This window comes from Anomaloglossus baeobatrachus, chromosome 2 (assembly GCF_048569485.1).
Source record: "Anomaloglossus baeobatrachus isolate aAnoBae1 chromosome 2, aAnoBae1.hap1, whole genome shotgun sequence".
NCBI classification, from domain to species: Eukaryota; Metazoa; Chordata; class Amphibia; order Anura; family Aromobatidae; genus Anomaloglossus; species Anomaloglossus baeobatrachus.
Window position 1 is genome coordinate 275,662,361 of NC_134354.1, and position 15,946 is coordinate 275,678,306.

General features: G+C 41.6%; 1 protein-coding gene across 2 annotated transcripts in view; it reads left to right on the top strand.

Moving 5' to 3' along the window:
* Positions 1 to 15,946, top strand: part of ELAPOR1 (endosome-lysosome associated apoptosis and autophagy regulator 1) — a 231,190-nt gene that overhangs the window by 178,368 nt on the left and 36,876 nt on the right. For both annotated transcript variants that reach the window (XM_075335810.1, XM_075335811.1), the window contains exons 14-18: positions 1,041 to 1,295; positions 3,636 to 3,809; positions 6,601 to 6,775; positions 6,899 to 6,995; positions 13,192 to 13,293. In XM_075335810.1, the coding sequence (XP_075191925.1) occupies positions 1,041 to 1,295; positions 3,636 to 3,809; positions 6,601 to 6,775; positions 6,899 to 6,995; positions 13,192 to 13,293 (803 nt within the window). The remainder of the gene's footprint in view (positions 1 to 1,040; positions 1,296 to 3,635; positions 3,810 to 6,600; positions 6,776 to 6,898; positions 6,996 to 13,191; positions 13,294 to 15,946) is intronic.

Consider the following 15,946-nt stretch of genomic DNA (forward strand, 5'->3'; position numbering starts at 1 on the left):
GGGAGGGCTGGGAGGACTAGACATCACTGGGGAGGGCTGGGAGGACTAGACATCACTGGGGAGGGCTGGGAGGACTAGACATCACTGGGGAGGGCTGGGAGGACTAGACATCACTGGGGAGGGCTGGGAGGACTAGACATCACTGGGGAGGGCTGGGAGGACTAGACATCACTGGGGAGGGCTGGGAGGACTAGACATCACTGGGGAGGATTATATATCACTTGGGAGGGCTGGGAGAAATTTAAGGACATTGCTAGGGGTTCTGACATACCAGGGGGGCACAGGCTGCCGTGGGGAGGCCACAGGGGCACAGGCTGCCGTGGGGGAGAGTGAGGAGCACAGGCTGCCGTGGGGGAGAGTGAGGAGCACAGGCTGCCGTGGGGGAGAGTGAGGAGCACAGGCTGCCGTGGGAATGCACGAGGAAGACGGGACACTGCACGGAGAACAGGCTGCAGTGGGAATGCGCAAGGTGGATGGGACGCTGCACGGAGCACAGGCTGCAGTGGGGATGTGCAGGGGCACACACAGGCATGGGAGCACAAACACACCTGTCGGACGCTGAGGTAGTAGCTTCTCTTCTGTGGAAAAAGAGCGAGTTGAGCGCTAACTCCACCCACAAAGTACGTCCTCACGCTAGCATGAGGACGTAAGCCATACAGGGTTTAAAGGGCCAGCAGCAAGCAAGACGCTGCTGCCTCCCGAGCTCTGTGGACTGTGCAATGTGCCCGGGGGCCGCAGAAAAGGTCATCGCGGGCCGCATACGGCCCGCGGGCCGGAGGTTCCCCACCCCTGCCTTAGAGGCTGACGGCTCTTTATTGCTAGCTATAATGATCATGCAGTTCACAGGGTATTCTGAGCTAGATATTGGGGAGACAGTAGATTTATAGCAAGCAAAGAAGGAGCATTTCCTATAATACAACTAGTGCTGCCTTGATTTAGCAAGGCTGGAGCACCCTGTTCAGCTAATCTTTTTGTTTTCACAGCAAAAAGTTGTTAACCCTTTTACCATTTTTGTTTTTTTTATTTTTTTTATTATTCAGGGTCGCAAATATACAGCAGACGTGGCAAAGATTTATTCAATTAACATTACTAATGTAAAGGACGGGGTTGCATCCTGGTGTCAGCCATGTGCCTTGGGCACTGACTCCCAGTGTATCTCATGTCCTTCTGGTCATTACATAGACATGAGAACAAGCAGCTGCATTTCTTGCCCAAAGAACACTTACCTGCCATCTCATTTAATTTTTGGAGAAGAATCCTGTACAGAATGTGGTCCAGGAACTAAGAACAATGATGTAAGTAACCATTAAATATCCACAGTAAATATGATTTATTTTTTTTCCCCTGAATTATGGACTTTATATGGCCAAAAATATTTGAGCACGATTATAATGTATGGCTATCAGAAAGGGGGATTTTTAAATGCAACATTTTTAAAACTAAACCGATTAAACTGGACTTTGAGACTAATCGGAGTCAATACAGCATTAGTCCATTAATTATAGCAGTTCTTAGGTTCTATATTGCAGAGAATACATGCTAGGTGACTTGCGTGTACAATTCATATACTCTGACAAAGAATTAATGAATATATTAAGGATTTCAACAAATCAAATGCAGATAGCCCCATCAATATATCGCAGCACCTGTAAACTTTTAGGACCAAGGAATTTTTTGTTTGTGTCTTTTTTTTTTTGTTGTGTTGGGTTTTTTCTTCCTCCTAGAGCCATACTTTTTTTTTTTTTTTTTTTTTTTTCCTGTTTCATTTCACTTTTCTGTCAACACAGTTGTATGAAGGTTTTTTTGTTTTTTTTTTTGCTGGACAAATTTGCTTTGAATGTCACCAATTATTTTACCATATGATATAATGGAAAATGGGGGAAAAGTTCCTAGTGTGATGAAATGGTGAAATCATAAATTACATCCTTGTTTGTTTGTTTTTTTTTTTTTTTGTTTTTTTTGTTTCTTCTGCATTCATTGTGCGTTAAAAATAGCTGGGGAACATGATTGTTTTAACAGGAGTCCCATTATAGCCTAATATATTTTTTCACTGTTTTAAGTGGTGAATTAAAACAGTTTTTTTGCAATATTATGAATTCTTTATTACAATTTTCCAGGATATAACTTTTTTTTTTTCTGTTGTTGACACTGAGAACTTTTTTTCTTCACAGTGAAATAACAGTTTTTTGGACACTAATGTTGCGTACGATGCTTTGATTTGCCTTTTCACAGGCGCTGGGCAGTGACACTAACTTTCATCAGCGTCGCCGGCTCAACACTGCCCTCAGCGAGACCCAGTGACGCTGATGAGAATTGTCTCACTACTGAATGGCTGTGAATAGCTGTATTTTACTACTATTCAGTAGACTGAGCTGCATTCAGGGATTGTGGACTACGACAGCGGAGCTCTACGGAAACATTTTTGATAATAAATTTGTAATTGAGGGATAGTGTAGGGTGAGTCTTTATTCAAATAAATGAATTTTTCCTGTGTGCGTCTTTTTTGTTGAATTACTGGGTTAGTAATGGGGTTTCTGATAAACTTCTCTTCATTTCTAACCCCTGGGCTTGATAACAGCTGACATTACACAACTGACATCAACCACCAAAAATACTACCTCAATTGCCAGTGCACCAGAGCAATAAGTAATAGCTGGGCAAAGCTCCAGAATTGGCCCATCTAATGTGAAACATCGATTCTGGGGTGGCTGTGGGCTGATATTTTTCGGCTGGGAAAATGACATAGGGTTCCCTCTACTTTTGATAACCAGGGAAGGTCAAGCACATAGATGCAGACTGATATTATCAGGCTGGGAAGGCCCATGGTTATTTGGTCCGTCCCAGCCTAAATTTATCAGCCCACAGCCACCCCATAATTGGCGCATCACATTAGATGAAAATTTAATGAAGATTTTGAAAAATTCACAATGTCTATTTTAAAAATTGTATTTTACCACTCATATGAAGTGCAATGTGTCATGCCAAAAGAATATCTAAATCACTGGGATAAGTTGAAGCATTCCAGAGTTTACTTCATAAAGTGACACTGGTCAGAATTGAAAGATTTGGCCTGGTCAGGAAAGAGAACATAGGCTTTGGTAGTAAGGGTCTGAATTCCTTCAGATGGACATGATTGGTGTCGGCATTGTCAAGATTTATGGTTTTTCATACTTACGGTACTCCTTTTTTTTTTTTTTTTTTCCTTTATTCAAGCAAAAATGAATGTGCATCAACATCTACTATTTTCTACCTTCTACCTTTCTACCTAACGTGCTTGGTGTTCACATCAATATTTTAGCACTGTCAACTGGACAGAGCCAAAGCCTAGACACAAGGGAAGAATTTTTTTCCAAACTAAAATTTTCATCTTCTATGGCTACACTTAATTATAATTAAATACATTTTAGGGCAGAATCAAATTGTTTTCTTTATTTTTTTATAAATGTAATTTTTTTTTTTTATGTTTTTTTTTTTTTGTCTGGTGTGGATTTCCAGTAAATCCCTGCACTGGATTTTTAATTAAGATGTCTTTAATATTGGAGTAATTTTATGTGGGATCCAAGTGTTTTTTTGTTATCATGATTATTGTGGAATTTGTGACTCTTACTTTTCTCCCTTCATTTGATTTGTTCTAGGTTCATTCTTTATGCTATAATGATTGCCATTTTTCAATATCTGAGGGGAGAAGGAAACTGCAATATGATTTTTCATTACTTCAAAATATAACAACAGTTACTGGGAAACCCAGCTTCACAAGCAGAGGGGTGAAATTTTATCATCAGTTCAGTATCAGCCTTTGTGGACACCAGGTTTGTTACTTATTCTAATTATACTTGTAAATGGAAATATTCTCTTTTTATGTAATGTGTGGTATAACTGGAATCTAAATTTTTAGAATTGTAGGGAATTGCTTATGCAGCATACTATTTATATCATTAAAAAAAACTGTTTAAAAGGTTGTCAGAGATTAGTGATGGGCGGGCCTGAACTGGAAAAGTCCGGATCCGCGCGGGTTCAAAAGTCCCCAAGTGCCGGGCCCGGAGTTCTCTGGAAACTACGGGTAATGATCTGGGTCCAGAAACTTGGGTAATAAAAACAAATAAATAAATGAAAAATAGAGCAAAGCATGTGCGCTACACTTACCGGTCTCCAGCGCAGCTGTAACTGCTTCCAGGGCCACTCAGAAAACTAGCATCTGTGATTGGTTGCAGTCAGGTGCACCCCCACCCTGTATGACAGCATCTGACTGCAACAAATCACAGACACGGTCTGTGGTATAAAAATAAATAAAACATTAATGTAGGGTTTCCCCATAATATGATTCCCAGCACAGATAAAGCCTATGGCTACAGACTGCATCCCTCAGCCATGCGCTTATCTTGGCTCTGTAGCAACATAAGAGGAACTGCATGTGGCTTTTTTTTTTTAATTATTTAAGTAAATTATTTTAAAAAACTGCGTCCGGCCAGATATTTGGGATCAATTCCAGGCCAGAACCAGATTTTTTTTTTTTAAACCAGGTTAGACGTACAGATTCCGGATATCTCAGAGTCCGCCCATCACGATCAGAGATGTAAAACGCTGAAAGCATTCAGCAGTTGCTGTAAAGCAATACTTGCCCTATGTTTCAACACTTCATTTCTGCTGCTAGACATTTTATACTGGCATTGAACGTCACCTCATATCTCAAAGTTCTCAGGCCATATACCTCTGAGACAAAAGATAGGCTGTAGAGATGACAGTGCATGTACCAAATATCTGCAGCCGGTTTAAACCATATACCAGTGAGAAGCAACAGGGACAAGTTGACTGGAAAGTGAAAAAGGTTTTAATCTCTATTGATGCCATTGCGCAGGATTTTACATATTTCGGATTATCCTTTCATGTTGCACTTTCAGTGCTATGTAAATTGAGTTCTGTATCCAGATGTTATTGTTCATTAATACTGCACAAGTAATATTGTGTATACAGTATAACCAACATGCTACTCTGGTTAATAGTTGTTCCCTTTTGTGAAAACTTTTTACTTCCAGTTAAACTTATAAAAACACAAACTGCTTTTATTTTTTTTTATTTCCGCTTTCTTTTGGTCCAGTGCAGTGTTTCTGATGCAGCTCTGGTGATTTTGCATAGGCTGCACTGGACTTTGCCAGTGTAGATGGCTTAAGTCGCTGCAGCCAAACAGAGACCACAGCAGCGTTGGAAAGACCGCACCGGACCTGGTGACATTAAGTAGACTGAAGATTTTTTTTTTTTCTTTTTTATAAATTTAAATGAGCCCACAGGCAGATAGGCGAACCTGGACTATAAATGTCTGCATCCGTGCACGTAACTTGGTACCCATGTGCCAATCCTGGGCCAGGCGTTCTCAGGAAACTCTGGATAACTATCTGACTCTGGCATTCTGAATAATAATAAAAAAAATAATAATAAAGTAAAAAGTAAATAGGGATAGAGCAGGCGCATTATATTTACCAGTCTACTGCACGGCTGTAGCACTACTTCCAGGGCCACTCATTAACCTCCTATATATGCACTGTTTCCCCCGCCGACCGGCAGTCCCGGCGTCTGTAATTGTTTGCAGTTAGTTTGCGCCTCCACTTTGTGTGACAGTGTGTCTAAAGGGGGCTTTACATGCAGCGATATCGCTAGCGAGCGTACCCGCCCCCTGCCGTTTGTGCGTCATGTTGAAATCTCTACCCGTGGTGCACAATATTGTTAGGAGCCGTCGCACAGACTTTCCTGCCTAGCGACGTCGCTGTGGCCGGCGAACCGCCTCCTTTCTAAAGGGGCAGTTCGTGCGGCGTCACAGCGGCATCACTAAGCGGCCGCCCAATACAAGCAGAGGGGCGGAGATGAGCGGCCGTAACATCCCGCCCACCTCCTTCCTTCCTCATTGCCGGTGGCCGCAGGTAAGCTGTAGTTCGTCATTACCGACGTGTCACACTTAGCGATGTGTGTTGCCTCAGGAACGACAAGCTACCTGCGTCCTCAACAATCAACTATTTTTTGAAAATGAACGACATGTCAACGATGGACGATTTGCTGAGTATTTTCCATCATTAACGGACGCTTGTTGGTGTCACACGCAACGACGTCGCTAACTATGTCAGATGTGCGTCACGGAATCCGTGACCCCGGCGATATATCGTTAGATACATCGTTGCGTGTAACGGGGCCTTAAGTGCTTGAAATCACAAAGGTGCGGTCACCCCCAATTTTGATACCCAGCCATGATAAAGCCGAAAGCTAGAGGCTGGTATTCTCAGGCTGGAGAAGCCCATAATTATTGGGACCCTAGCCTAAAAATAGCAGTCTGCAGCCACTCAGAATTTTCACATCCATTTCAATAAATCACATAATGGAGCATGATCTGTGTGTAAAATCAGATACAATATAGACCGATTTGAATGCTTTGGTATGTTATGATAATATGTTGTATGTGCAAAAACTATATGTTAAAAACTGAGCTTACATCTGAAAAAAAAATCCACCTTCTCGTTGGGAGGTTACCCTTTTTGTAGGCCTACTGTTGTACAAAGTCTGAAATCGGTAGATGATCAATGTTTTTATTTTCAATTTATTGGCTCATTTTTATAGGGGAAAAAACTGGCAACATGTACTCAGAATGTTTCCGATACACAGGGTTTAGAAAATGAACCAAGACCATCTGTAAATTCTTATGTATGCCAATCTGTTATTATACCATCACAAGCAACTGGTCAAAGCAACTTGATGTCTTCACAGCCCATAGTCCTTGCTGATCAAATGATAGGTGAGTTTCCAGAAATTAGTCCATTTTAAAGATATTCTTTTGTGCCACAGTATTTTATTACAGATTTAGTATCGGACAGATGGAATAATGTAGATATTTATCATGTTCTTTTATCTGAACCAGGTGTGACAACAGAAACAACGCTGGCACAAATATCTTCTCCTGTCGACCTGTTTCCAGGAGAGGATGCAGGCATAAAAGACATCATATTTTATTACAGGTATTGAATCATTGTCAAATATGCTAAACAATAAGGGTTTTTTTGTTTGTTTTTTATTGTTGTTGTTTTTTTAGAAATATAAAAAAATATATAGTTTACCACCTTTATTTTATAAATGTTTCTAAATTATATACAGCATTAACTGAAGAATTTCAAGCATAATGTATAAAGAAATAGCCTCTTCAGAAAGAGAGGATTTGAACTCTAGTGCCACCTATTGTAAAAAACAATCCAAATAGTTTAGGATTGCTACTTCTAGTAAGTGGTACTAGAGTTAAAGTCCTTTTCCTTTCTGAAGTGGCTATTTGCATATTTAATTTCCCAGAGGAACATAGCATGGCTTATAAGCCTCTTTACACTGGCATGTCACTTTCCACATGGAGAAATGTTATCCCTTCGATCCCGAGCATAACATAATGTATCAAATATAAATGCACTATACAATGAAACCAAAAAGGCTGAAATTATTATTATTATAATTATTATTATTATAGTGGCATATATTCCATAGCACTTTATATGTAAAATGGGGCATATGTAGACGAGCACAATAATCATAAACAAAACAAGGCACCGCTAGGTACAAAAAGAGGGAGGACCCTGCCCATGAGGGCTCACAATCTACAAGGGATGGATGAGGATACAGTAGGTGAGGGTACAGCTGGTCATGCGGTGGTACAGTGGTCTGAGGGTTACTGGAGGTTGTTGGCTTTTCAGAAGAGGTGGGTCTTCAGGTTCCTTTTTGAAGATTTCCATCGTAGGTGAGAGTCTGATATGTTGAGGCAGAGAGTTCACAATATGGGTAAGACACTTGAGAAATCTTGCATGCGATTGTGAGAAGATGAGATAAGAGGGGAGGAGAGAAGGAGATCTTGTTAAGATTTGAGGTTGCATTGACCTGAACTTCAGATGAAGTCACTAATTGGGCAGTTTGGGTCTCCACCCACATACAGACAGCCATGAACAGAACACTTCTGGGGGCAGGTAGGTGGTATTTATTTATTTTTTTGTTTGGTGCACACTACATCCGGTCATCCTGTTGTTACCCCTAGTGCGAGCTGTTCAACCACCTCATGCAGCTCGCACTGATCTAAGCACTAAATGTACTTGAGCACAGCACTGCTCGAGCAAGTCGTGTTCATATGTAAAGCACCTGAACTCTGAACCTGATGTCTGGTGTTTTTGGTAAAGTCTGTGTTCTGAATGAACAACGAAATTTGGGTTCGATCATGTCTACTCTTGAGCAACCCCATTTAAAACAGTTACATAATCAAACTCCCCTTTAATATTTAGATCCCTGAGTTCGGAAGTTCCAAAGTTACCCTCAGAAACCACAAGCTGAGGAATGTTAGTTTCGGGGCAGTTGGCCTCCTCATCATTGCCAACAAGTACACAAAAAGGAAACCCATCAGACTCTGGCTGGGACCAGGTTTCTTAAGAGGTGTCCTGGCTGTTTACCGAGCAACCCAGAAATTCCTTTTTTCTCGCCAAGTCTCAAAACAAGTCAAAACCTGACCCTATTATAACAGATTCAACAAGTCCTTGACTACACCAATCTCATGGGACTTAGAGCCACAGTGTGCCTTTACAGTATGTTCAACCAGGTCCCAGGGGTAGTCTTCAGCATCTCTGTTGATACAGGAGATGCCCACCAACTTTCCAGGAATCAGCCAGTGAAGAAGTGGGGCTCTTAAAATCACACAACTTCCTGAGTCCAGTACAGCAGTCACTGGTACCTCATTAACTGCCATATCTAGCCCAGACCACTATAAAGACTTCCATGTCACGTCTCTACATAGTTTAACGCTTGGACGTCTTTGGTTGATTCTTTATCAGTACTTCATGGTACTCGAGCATTATACTAAAGATAGGTAATGAGTGGGATGTGCCAATATACCAACCTGCGTTTTCTTATGTGCATATTACACCATGGGGTGGGACTATGTGAGCATTCCCTGCGCCGTCCCTGATGATTTAACCCTATAAATGCCATGATCAATATCAATTGCTATATTTAGGGGGTTGGAAGATAAATCAAGATCCCTCTCCCGTTCCATCATGCCCCCATAATGTGATCGCGAGGGCCCGATCATTGCCATGGTAATCTGAGGTTGTCGTAACTACCTCCGGGTCACCAAGCTACGGAAAGCACCTGTGATCATACCAGGAGCATGATCCCAGGTGCTTCTGTCAGTGTAAAACTGAAAGTATAATGTATTGCAGAGGTCCCCAACATTTGTGACCTTGAGAGCCACATCCAGCGTTCCCATTACTGATATGACAGCAAAGCTTCTCCACAGAAATCACACTGAGGCAGTATACAAAGATCCATGGGATCCTAACCTACCCCACCCAGATCTGCTTTTCTTTGCAGAGCTACTCACAAAAGTCACCTTCTGGAGACCTTCCCTTCATAGCTGTTTGCTAGACCAGGTGCTAATGCACCAAGCTAGCAAACAGCCATGAGCCACAAATCATGGGCCTGTGAGCCACATGTAGCTCCCGAGCTACAGGTTGGGGATCCCAGATGTATTGCAGTGCTGGAGCATTGCAATACATTGTACCCATGGTCAGGGGAAAAATGGTAATGTCCCATATAGGGACTAAGTAAAAAAACAAAAAAACAAACAAAAAAAACCCCAAACCATATTGTAATAAAAGTTTCTTTATGTAAAAAATTATACACATTTAGTATTGACGTGTCCTTAACAACCTGATCTATAACACTGTAATACTAGTTAACCCCTTCAGTGTACACTGTTAAAAAAAATATATAAAAACATAGCAAAAACTGTCTCTTCTTCCTACAGCTGACAAAAAAAGTGGAGTAAAAAGTGATCAAAAAGCCATATATAAAAAAAATTGTATCACACACTTCATCTTCTCCTGCCAAAACAAAACACCATATAGCTCCATGAGCAAAAACATTTTAAAAAAAACAACATCATTAATAACTAAATATATTTCATGATTTTTTGTTTCTTCTTGATTCTGCCTCACTAAAAGCAGAATTTGACCAAAAAATATTATGTGGCTCAAAGTGGTACCAATAATAACTCCAGCTCATCTCACAAAAAAACAAGCCCTAACATTACTGTTGGCAGAAAATTAAAAAAACTATAACAAGCGGTGAAACACCGCCCACAGCTCAGTAAGTCAGGAAGACTACAGCCAGCCGCAGGGATGTGACGTGTTCGGAACTTGACGTAACCTCACCGGAGCGGGAAACAGCGGTCTGCAATAGCGCCTCTCACAGGCACTATTGCCAACACAAGGTATTTGAGAGAAACATTGTTTCTCAATATAATATCAAACTAGACAATAAAAAATATGGGTGAACCACATTTTTTAAAGGTGTGGCGTCATTTGCCAACCAGAGCCGCAGGGACAGTGCACTAGCAGGGTGGGTAACCTAGTGTATAGTTTTCTATCTCTTTTTACCAGGTAGTGGTGCAGTGTGTCGGCCATTGCAGCTGTGGTTTTGTGCCTTTGGGGCATTGTGGCCTGGAGTCATGGGGGCTCAGCCATGCTGCATGGGTGCTTTATGTCACCCACACTGCTGGTGTAATATCGCTGCAGCAATGGCTGGTGCATGACGCCGCACCTTATAAGGCTATTAACTGTAAAGGATCCACTGAGAGATTTGCCTTGACGTGGCAGTGGGCTTCATACAGTCTGATCAGAATGTTAAACTAAGAACCTCATGTTCAGTTCAATAAAAAATTTTCCTAGCGGCGTTAGATCAATTTATTATTTTTTAATGTAAAGAAAGAGGTCCAGCAATGTAACGCACAAATGAGGACAACGAAGTGGTGACGTACAATTTATATTTATCATTTAAACAACCTGGGATACTGCTTAATACAAAATAATCAGTAAGCATGAATCCCTAACTAAAATATAACATTTATTGATACTATTGAAAATGCAAAACCACAATAATTTTCAATAAAACAAACCGCTGCACAGCAGAGAGGGAAAAACAATCCCTACAATGTCCACTCCCTCCTGTGCCCTACCTTGCCGTGGAGGTTGGCACTCTAATATTACGATATGGCTAAAGGGTTCTCTTTGAGAACACTAGTTACCTCCTGAAATTTTAGGAGGTATATGTGAACCCAGCTATCGCACTTTATCACTTTATATTTATGCGCACTGCACTTTATCTTTGGTTTTAGGGGTTTACAGGGCAAAGGTAAGGATAGCCATCGGTGAGTGGGGGGCGCCATGTCGTAATATTAGGGTGCCAACCTCCACAACAAGGTAGGGCACAGGAGGGAGTGGACATTGTAGGGATTGTTTTTCCCTCTCTCTGTTGTGCACCTATTGTGGTTTTGCATTTTTAATAGTATCAATATATGTTATATTTAGGGATTCATGCTTGTTGTGTTATATACCTATTAACTAATGTTACAAAATAATCAGTAAGTAATATGATAGGTCACAGAAGAATCTGCTTGTATGTAAAATACACATAAACGCTTATTTAAACAGATTTAATATAGCTAATTCAGTGGTATACACTTTCCTACTGCACAATCAATAACCCCAGATTAAACTACCATAAGGCTCCTATATTTGTCAGTGTCACTGTCTAACAAAGTCCGTTATGGAGAATGTGAGTGATACACTTTTATACTTCAAAAATAACAGCGGACGATTGGTAGACTAGCCCACTAGGAATACAGTCCAATTTAGGAACTGCTTCACATCACTAAGTACCGCACAGCTCAGCAAATAGCAAGGGCTGGACCCACATGGATTGCACACAGGAATTTGTCTTCTTGGCTTGACTACGCAGTCTGGAACTGGGGGGTCTTGATAGACTATGTCTGCATGGTGTCAGTAGGAATAGTTTTTTCCTGAGCAGGATGGTGAATGTTCTGTACTCCTGCTCACACATCCGCTTCCTTCTTCTGTTTGGCTCCAACTCCACACCTTCTCTGACGTCCAGAGCTTATATATTTTGCTGCTGCACCACTGCTATCACTTACACTGTGTCTCTCTGAATCTCTTCCCCTGAGGAAACCGTTGTTCTGCTCATCAGTTCCGGGTGGTTCCTTCGACCAGCAGAGGGCAGTGTTCTCCTACCATCCCTGTTAGATCTGATTGAATGAGCAGGCTGTTGTATCCACTTCCTGACATATGTGGTGTCTGTCTGTACTTTCTCTACAGCTATGTTATTTTAAGTAATCTAATGTCAAGATGTATATCTGATGGTATCCCAAAGGCGGTGCATAGATTCTTTTTCCTTGCACATGATTTGTTCCATCTAAGTTTTCTAGCAGATAAATGCAAATAGTTACCCATTAAAAAAAATCAGTCTGTCTGTATGAAAGAAAATCCCAAAATGTGTTATTTCTGTTTGTGTCAAAGGTCTACTGCTAACTGTTCAGTACGTGTGATTCTGAGATTCATTCCTAGGTGAAACTGATTGCGATTCCTCAATTGGTAACCCAAATTTTAAGAGCTCTGTTACGGTAGTTGTCGGTCACCCCTGAACCTCATTTTTCCCCTACCTCTTATCCGTTCTTCTGAGTACTGCCTCAACTATGAATCAGAGACCTCAGATTCAATAGATTTTGTTCCTTGGTTTTGTGGTTTCCCAGGAACAAACGAGCCTTAATTATCTCTCAAATCTCTTAACTGGTATTGAAACCTCAGGTGTTTTCATAATACTTTTTTTTCCTCTTATGATTCATTTGAAAAGATTGAGCAAAATTATTGCAAGAATCTTCTTGCTCATTCAGTTTCTTATATACAGTATACAGTGTGTGCACATAGAAATCATGCGCTCACCTAGCGAAAATCCTAATAGGGAATTTAAAAAGCCTGCTGGGGACTGTCATGGCTGACTAATTTGATCCCCCAACCTTTGTATAAATTTTTAGGATTAGATCCCATTGAATGTCATACGTACAAAACCACATATGACAGGGCAGGATACAAGTTTCTGGAGGGTCTTTGTCAGAGATTTTAAAAAGGAGGCATATATCTTTCATCTTGTGCTTTTTGAAGATTGTGCCCACAAATTGCAATTAATGTGGACACGTCAAATGTAGAAATGTAGACACCTATGTCTACTAAAGTGAGGATTGTTAAAAGCCTTTTCTGGCTGATGGAGGATTATGGTTTTTATGACCGCTCATGGATGAAGTTAATGTCGTTCACATACGGACATTTTTTAATTTTACAGGTCAAAAGAAGTGACTCAGTCCTGCGTTTTTGGTCGTGCTACTACAATCCGTTTGCGCTGTAATCCACAGAAAAAAGGCCAAGGCACTGTCTCTGTACCAAGGTAAAATATGCTCTACAGATTTTAATGTTTTATAGATAGTACTTTACTTTAAGATCTTGACGTTTTCTGGTGTTTCTTAATCAATATGGCTCCATAAGAATGGTGGAGTTTTGTCCCACTTATTTTTAAAAATGTTCATTTTCTTTAAGCTGAATGTTGACTACTTGGTCATGGCCTTCAAATTCATTGAAAGGTTATATAAAATTAACCCCTTTCCACATTTGGAGGTAGAATTACATTGTTTTTGTAAAAAAAAAAAAAAAAAGTCCCTGCCTCACCACCAAGCAATTTGGCTTTGACAACTGGACTCCCATTGTAATGGCCCGTATTATATAAATCTCTGCCGGGTTAGTAATGCAAAATGAAAACTATAAAGGTACACAAACTAAGATAATGTATAAGCACTTTCAAAGTTTATATGGAGAAGAGCAAGTCTTAGTTTTTACACTCCATTAATATCTCCACAAAGGCACTTAAAGGAGGACATAAAATAGAGTAGACAAAAGTCCTGAACGGTACATTTGGAGCAGAGTATTTCTGCAGATTGAAGCAATCTTAAGGTGTTGCCTACTGCTGGACACGGCTTTATAGAATTCCATTGACCAGCTGCAGATGAATGTAGACTGCGTAAGTATCATGTGCAGCTGGTTTAGTTGCACAGGGGCTCACGGAGGAGGAGGATCAGGAATATGCATGTTGCTCAGTGAAGACGCTGTTTTGTTCTTTGTTTTCTCTTCAGGACATTAGGGGAGCGGTCCCTTTTTATTTTTTACACTGGAGAAAGAGCCCATACTTCTGGCTGTGCTCATTAAATGCCTTTTATGTCTACATAATACTTGATTAATCCAAATTCAGAGCCACTAGCATGACAGGCAGCACTTCTTAATAATAGAGAAGGATTTTCTTTGATTACAGTGCTAAATGGTAGTCTTCAACATTCTAGGCATAATATAGTAGTATATAAAATCGGTACATCTCCATACAATATTCTGTACACTAATTTACTAAACATACAATGGATATAAAGTCTGTAGGTGAAGAATAATTTCGGAACCTTTTCGACCTTTAGAGTCAGCTATATTCTAGCCAATTTAATTGAAAACCAAACTGAAATCCTTTCAGATAGAACTAAAATAATGTGAGTGTATAAATATTCACACCTTTAAGCAAATACCTTTGTTGAAGTAAGCTATGAATTCATGACAGTATTCAGTATTTTGGGGTGGGAGTCGATTAGCATGGCACATCAAGAATTACCAATCTTTCCCCACTCTTCCTTGCAAATGTGCTCCAAATCAATCAGATTACACTGACATCTCCTGTGTACAGTCTCCCTTAGGTCACCCACAGATGTTCAGTTGGATTCAGTTTTGGGTTCTATCTGGGCCATTCCAAAACTTGTTCTTACTCTGGTGAAGCTATTCTTTTGTTGATTTGGGGTCATTGTCATGCTGAAAGGTGAAGTTCCTCTTAATCTTCAGATATTTTAGAAGAGACCGGAAGTTTTAATGCACAATTGACTAATATCTGGATCTGTTCATAATTCCCCCCCATGTTTACTAAATCCCCAGTTCCAGCTGTAACAAAGCAGTTCCAAAGCATAATGCGGCCTCCACCATGTTTCACCAAGGGCATGGTGTTCTTTTGGTGATGCACATTGGTGATCACATTGAACCAAACGTACATTTCTTTTTCGCTCTATTGGGAGACCCAGACAATTGGGTGTATAGGCTATGCCTCCGGAGGCAGCACAAAGTATTACACTCAAAAGTGTTAAGCCCCTCCCCTTCTGCCTATACACCCCCCGTGCTCCCACGGGCTCCCCAGTTTTTTGCTTTGTGCGAAGGAGGCAGACATGCAAGCACAGCTCCACAGATTAGTCAGCAGCAGCTGCTGACTAGGTCGGATGGAAGAAAAGTGGGCCCATATAGGGCCCCCAGCATGCTCCCTTCTCACCCCACTTTTGTCGGCGGTGTTGTTAAGGTTGAGGTATCCATTGCGGGTACGGAGGCTGGAGCCCACATGCTGTTTTCCTTCCCCATCCCCCTTAGGGCTCTGGGTGAAGTGGGATCTTATCGGTCTCCAGGCACTGAGACCGGGCTTCATCTACAACTCCTGTGGAGCCTGATGGATAGGAGCCGATACCGTTCAGGGACATGGCCCTGCATCTTAAAGGTACTCTGTATCCCTATGGGGACCGCGCACGGCATCACCTCAGCTTTGCTGGGTGTGCTAGTGCACCGGGGACCGCGGCGCTGACCGGGTCTATATGTGCCATTACACACTCAGCGTCGCTGAGTGTGTTTATATGTAAGGGCTACCGCACTGACCGCCGTTGCCACGGGACACTGCGGCGCGGCTGGGACTTGTAGTTCGCCGGGGACTTTCACGCGACCGCGCTTTTACGGCGGCCGCGTTTATTACTACAGTCCCCGGCTTCATTGCGGCCTAGTTTCCTTTTTTCTCTCCCGCCCTCAGCCCTGACAGGCAGGGGAAGGGCGGGACGCTGCACGGAGCGAGCAGCAATGAGGGCTGGAGTATGATTTACATGCTCCACTCCCCTCACTGTGCACAGTGTGAGCGCCCGTTTCGCGCTCTTTCCAGGCCACGCCCACAGCTTCCTCAGCTCGTCAGGACGCCGCAGCCATTCCTG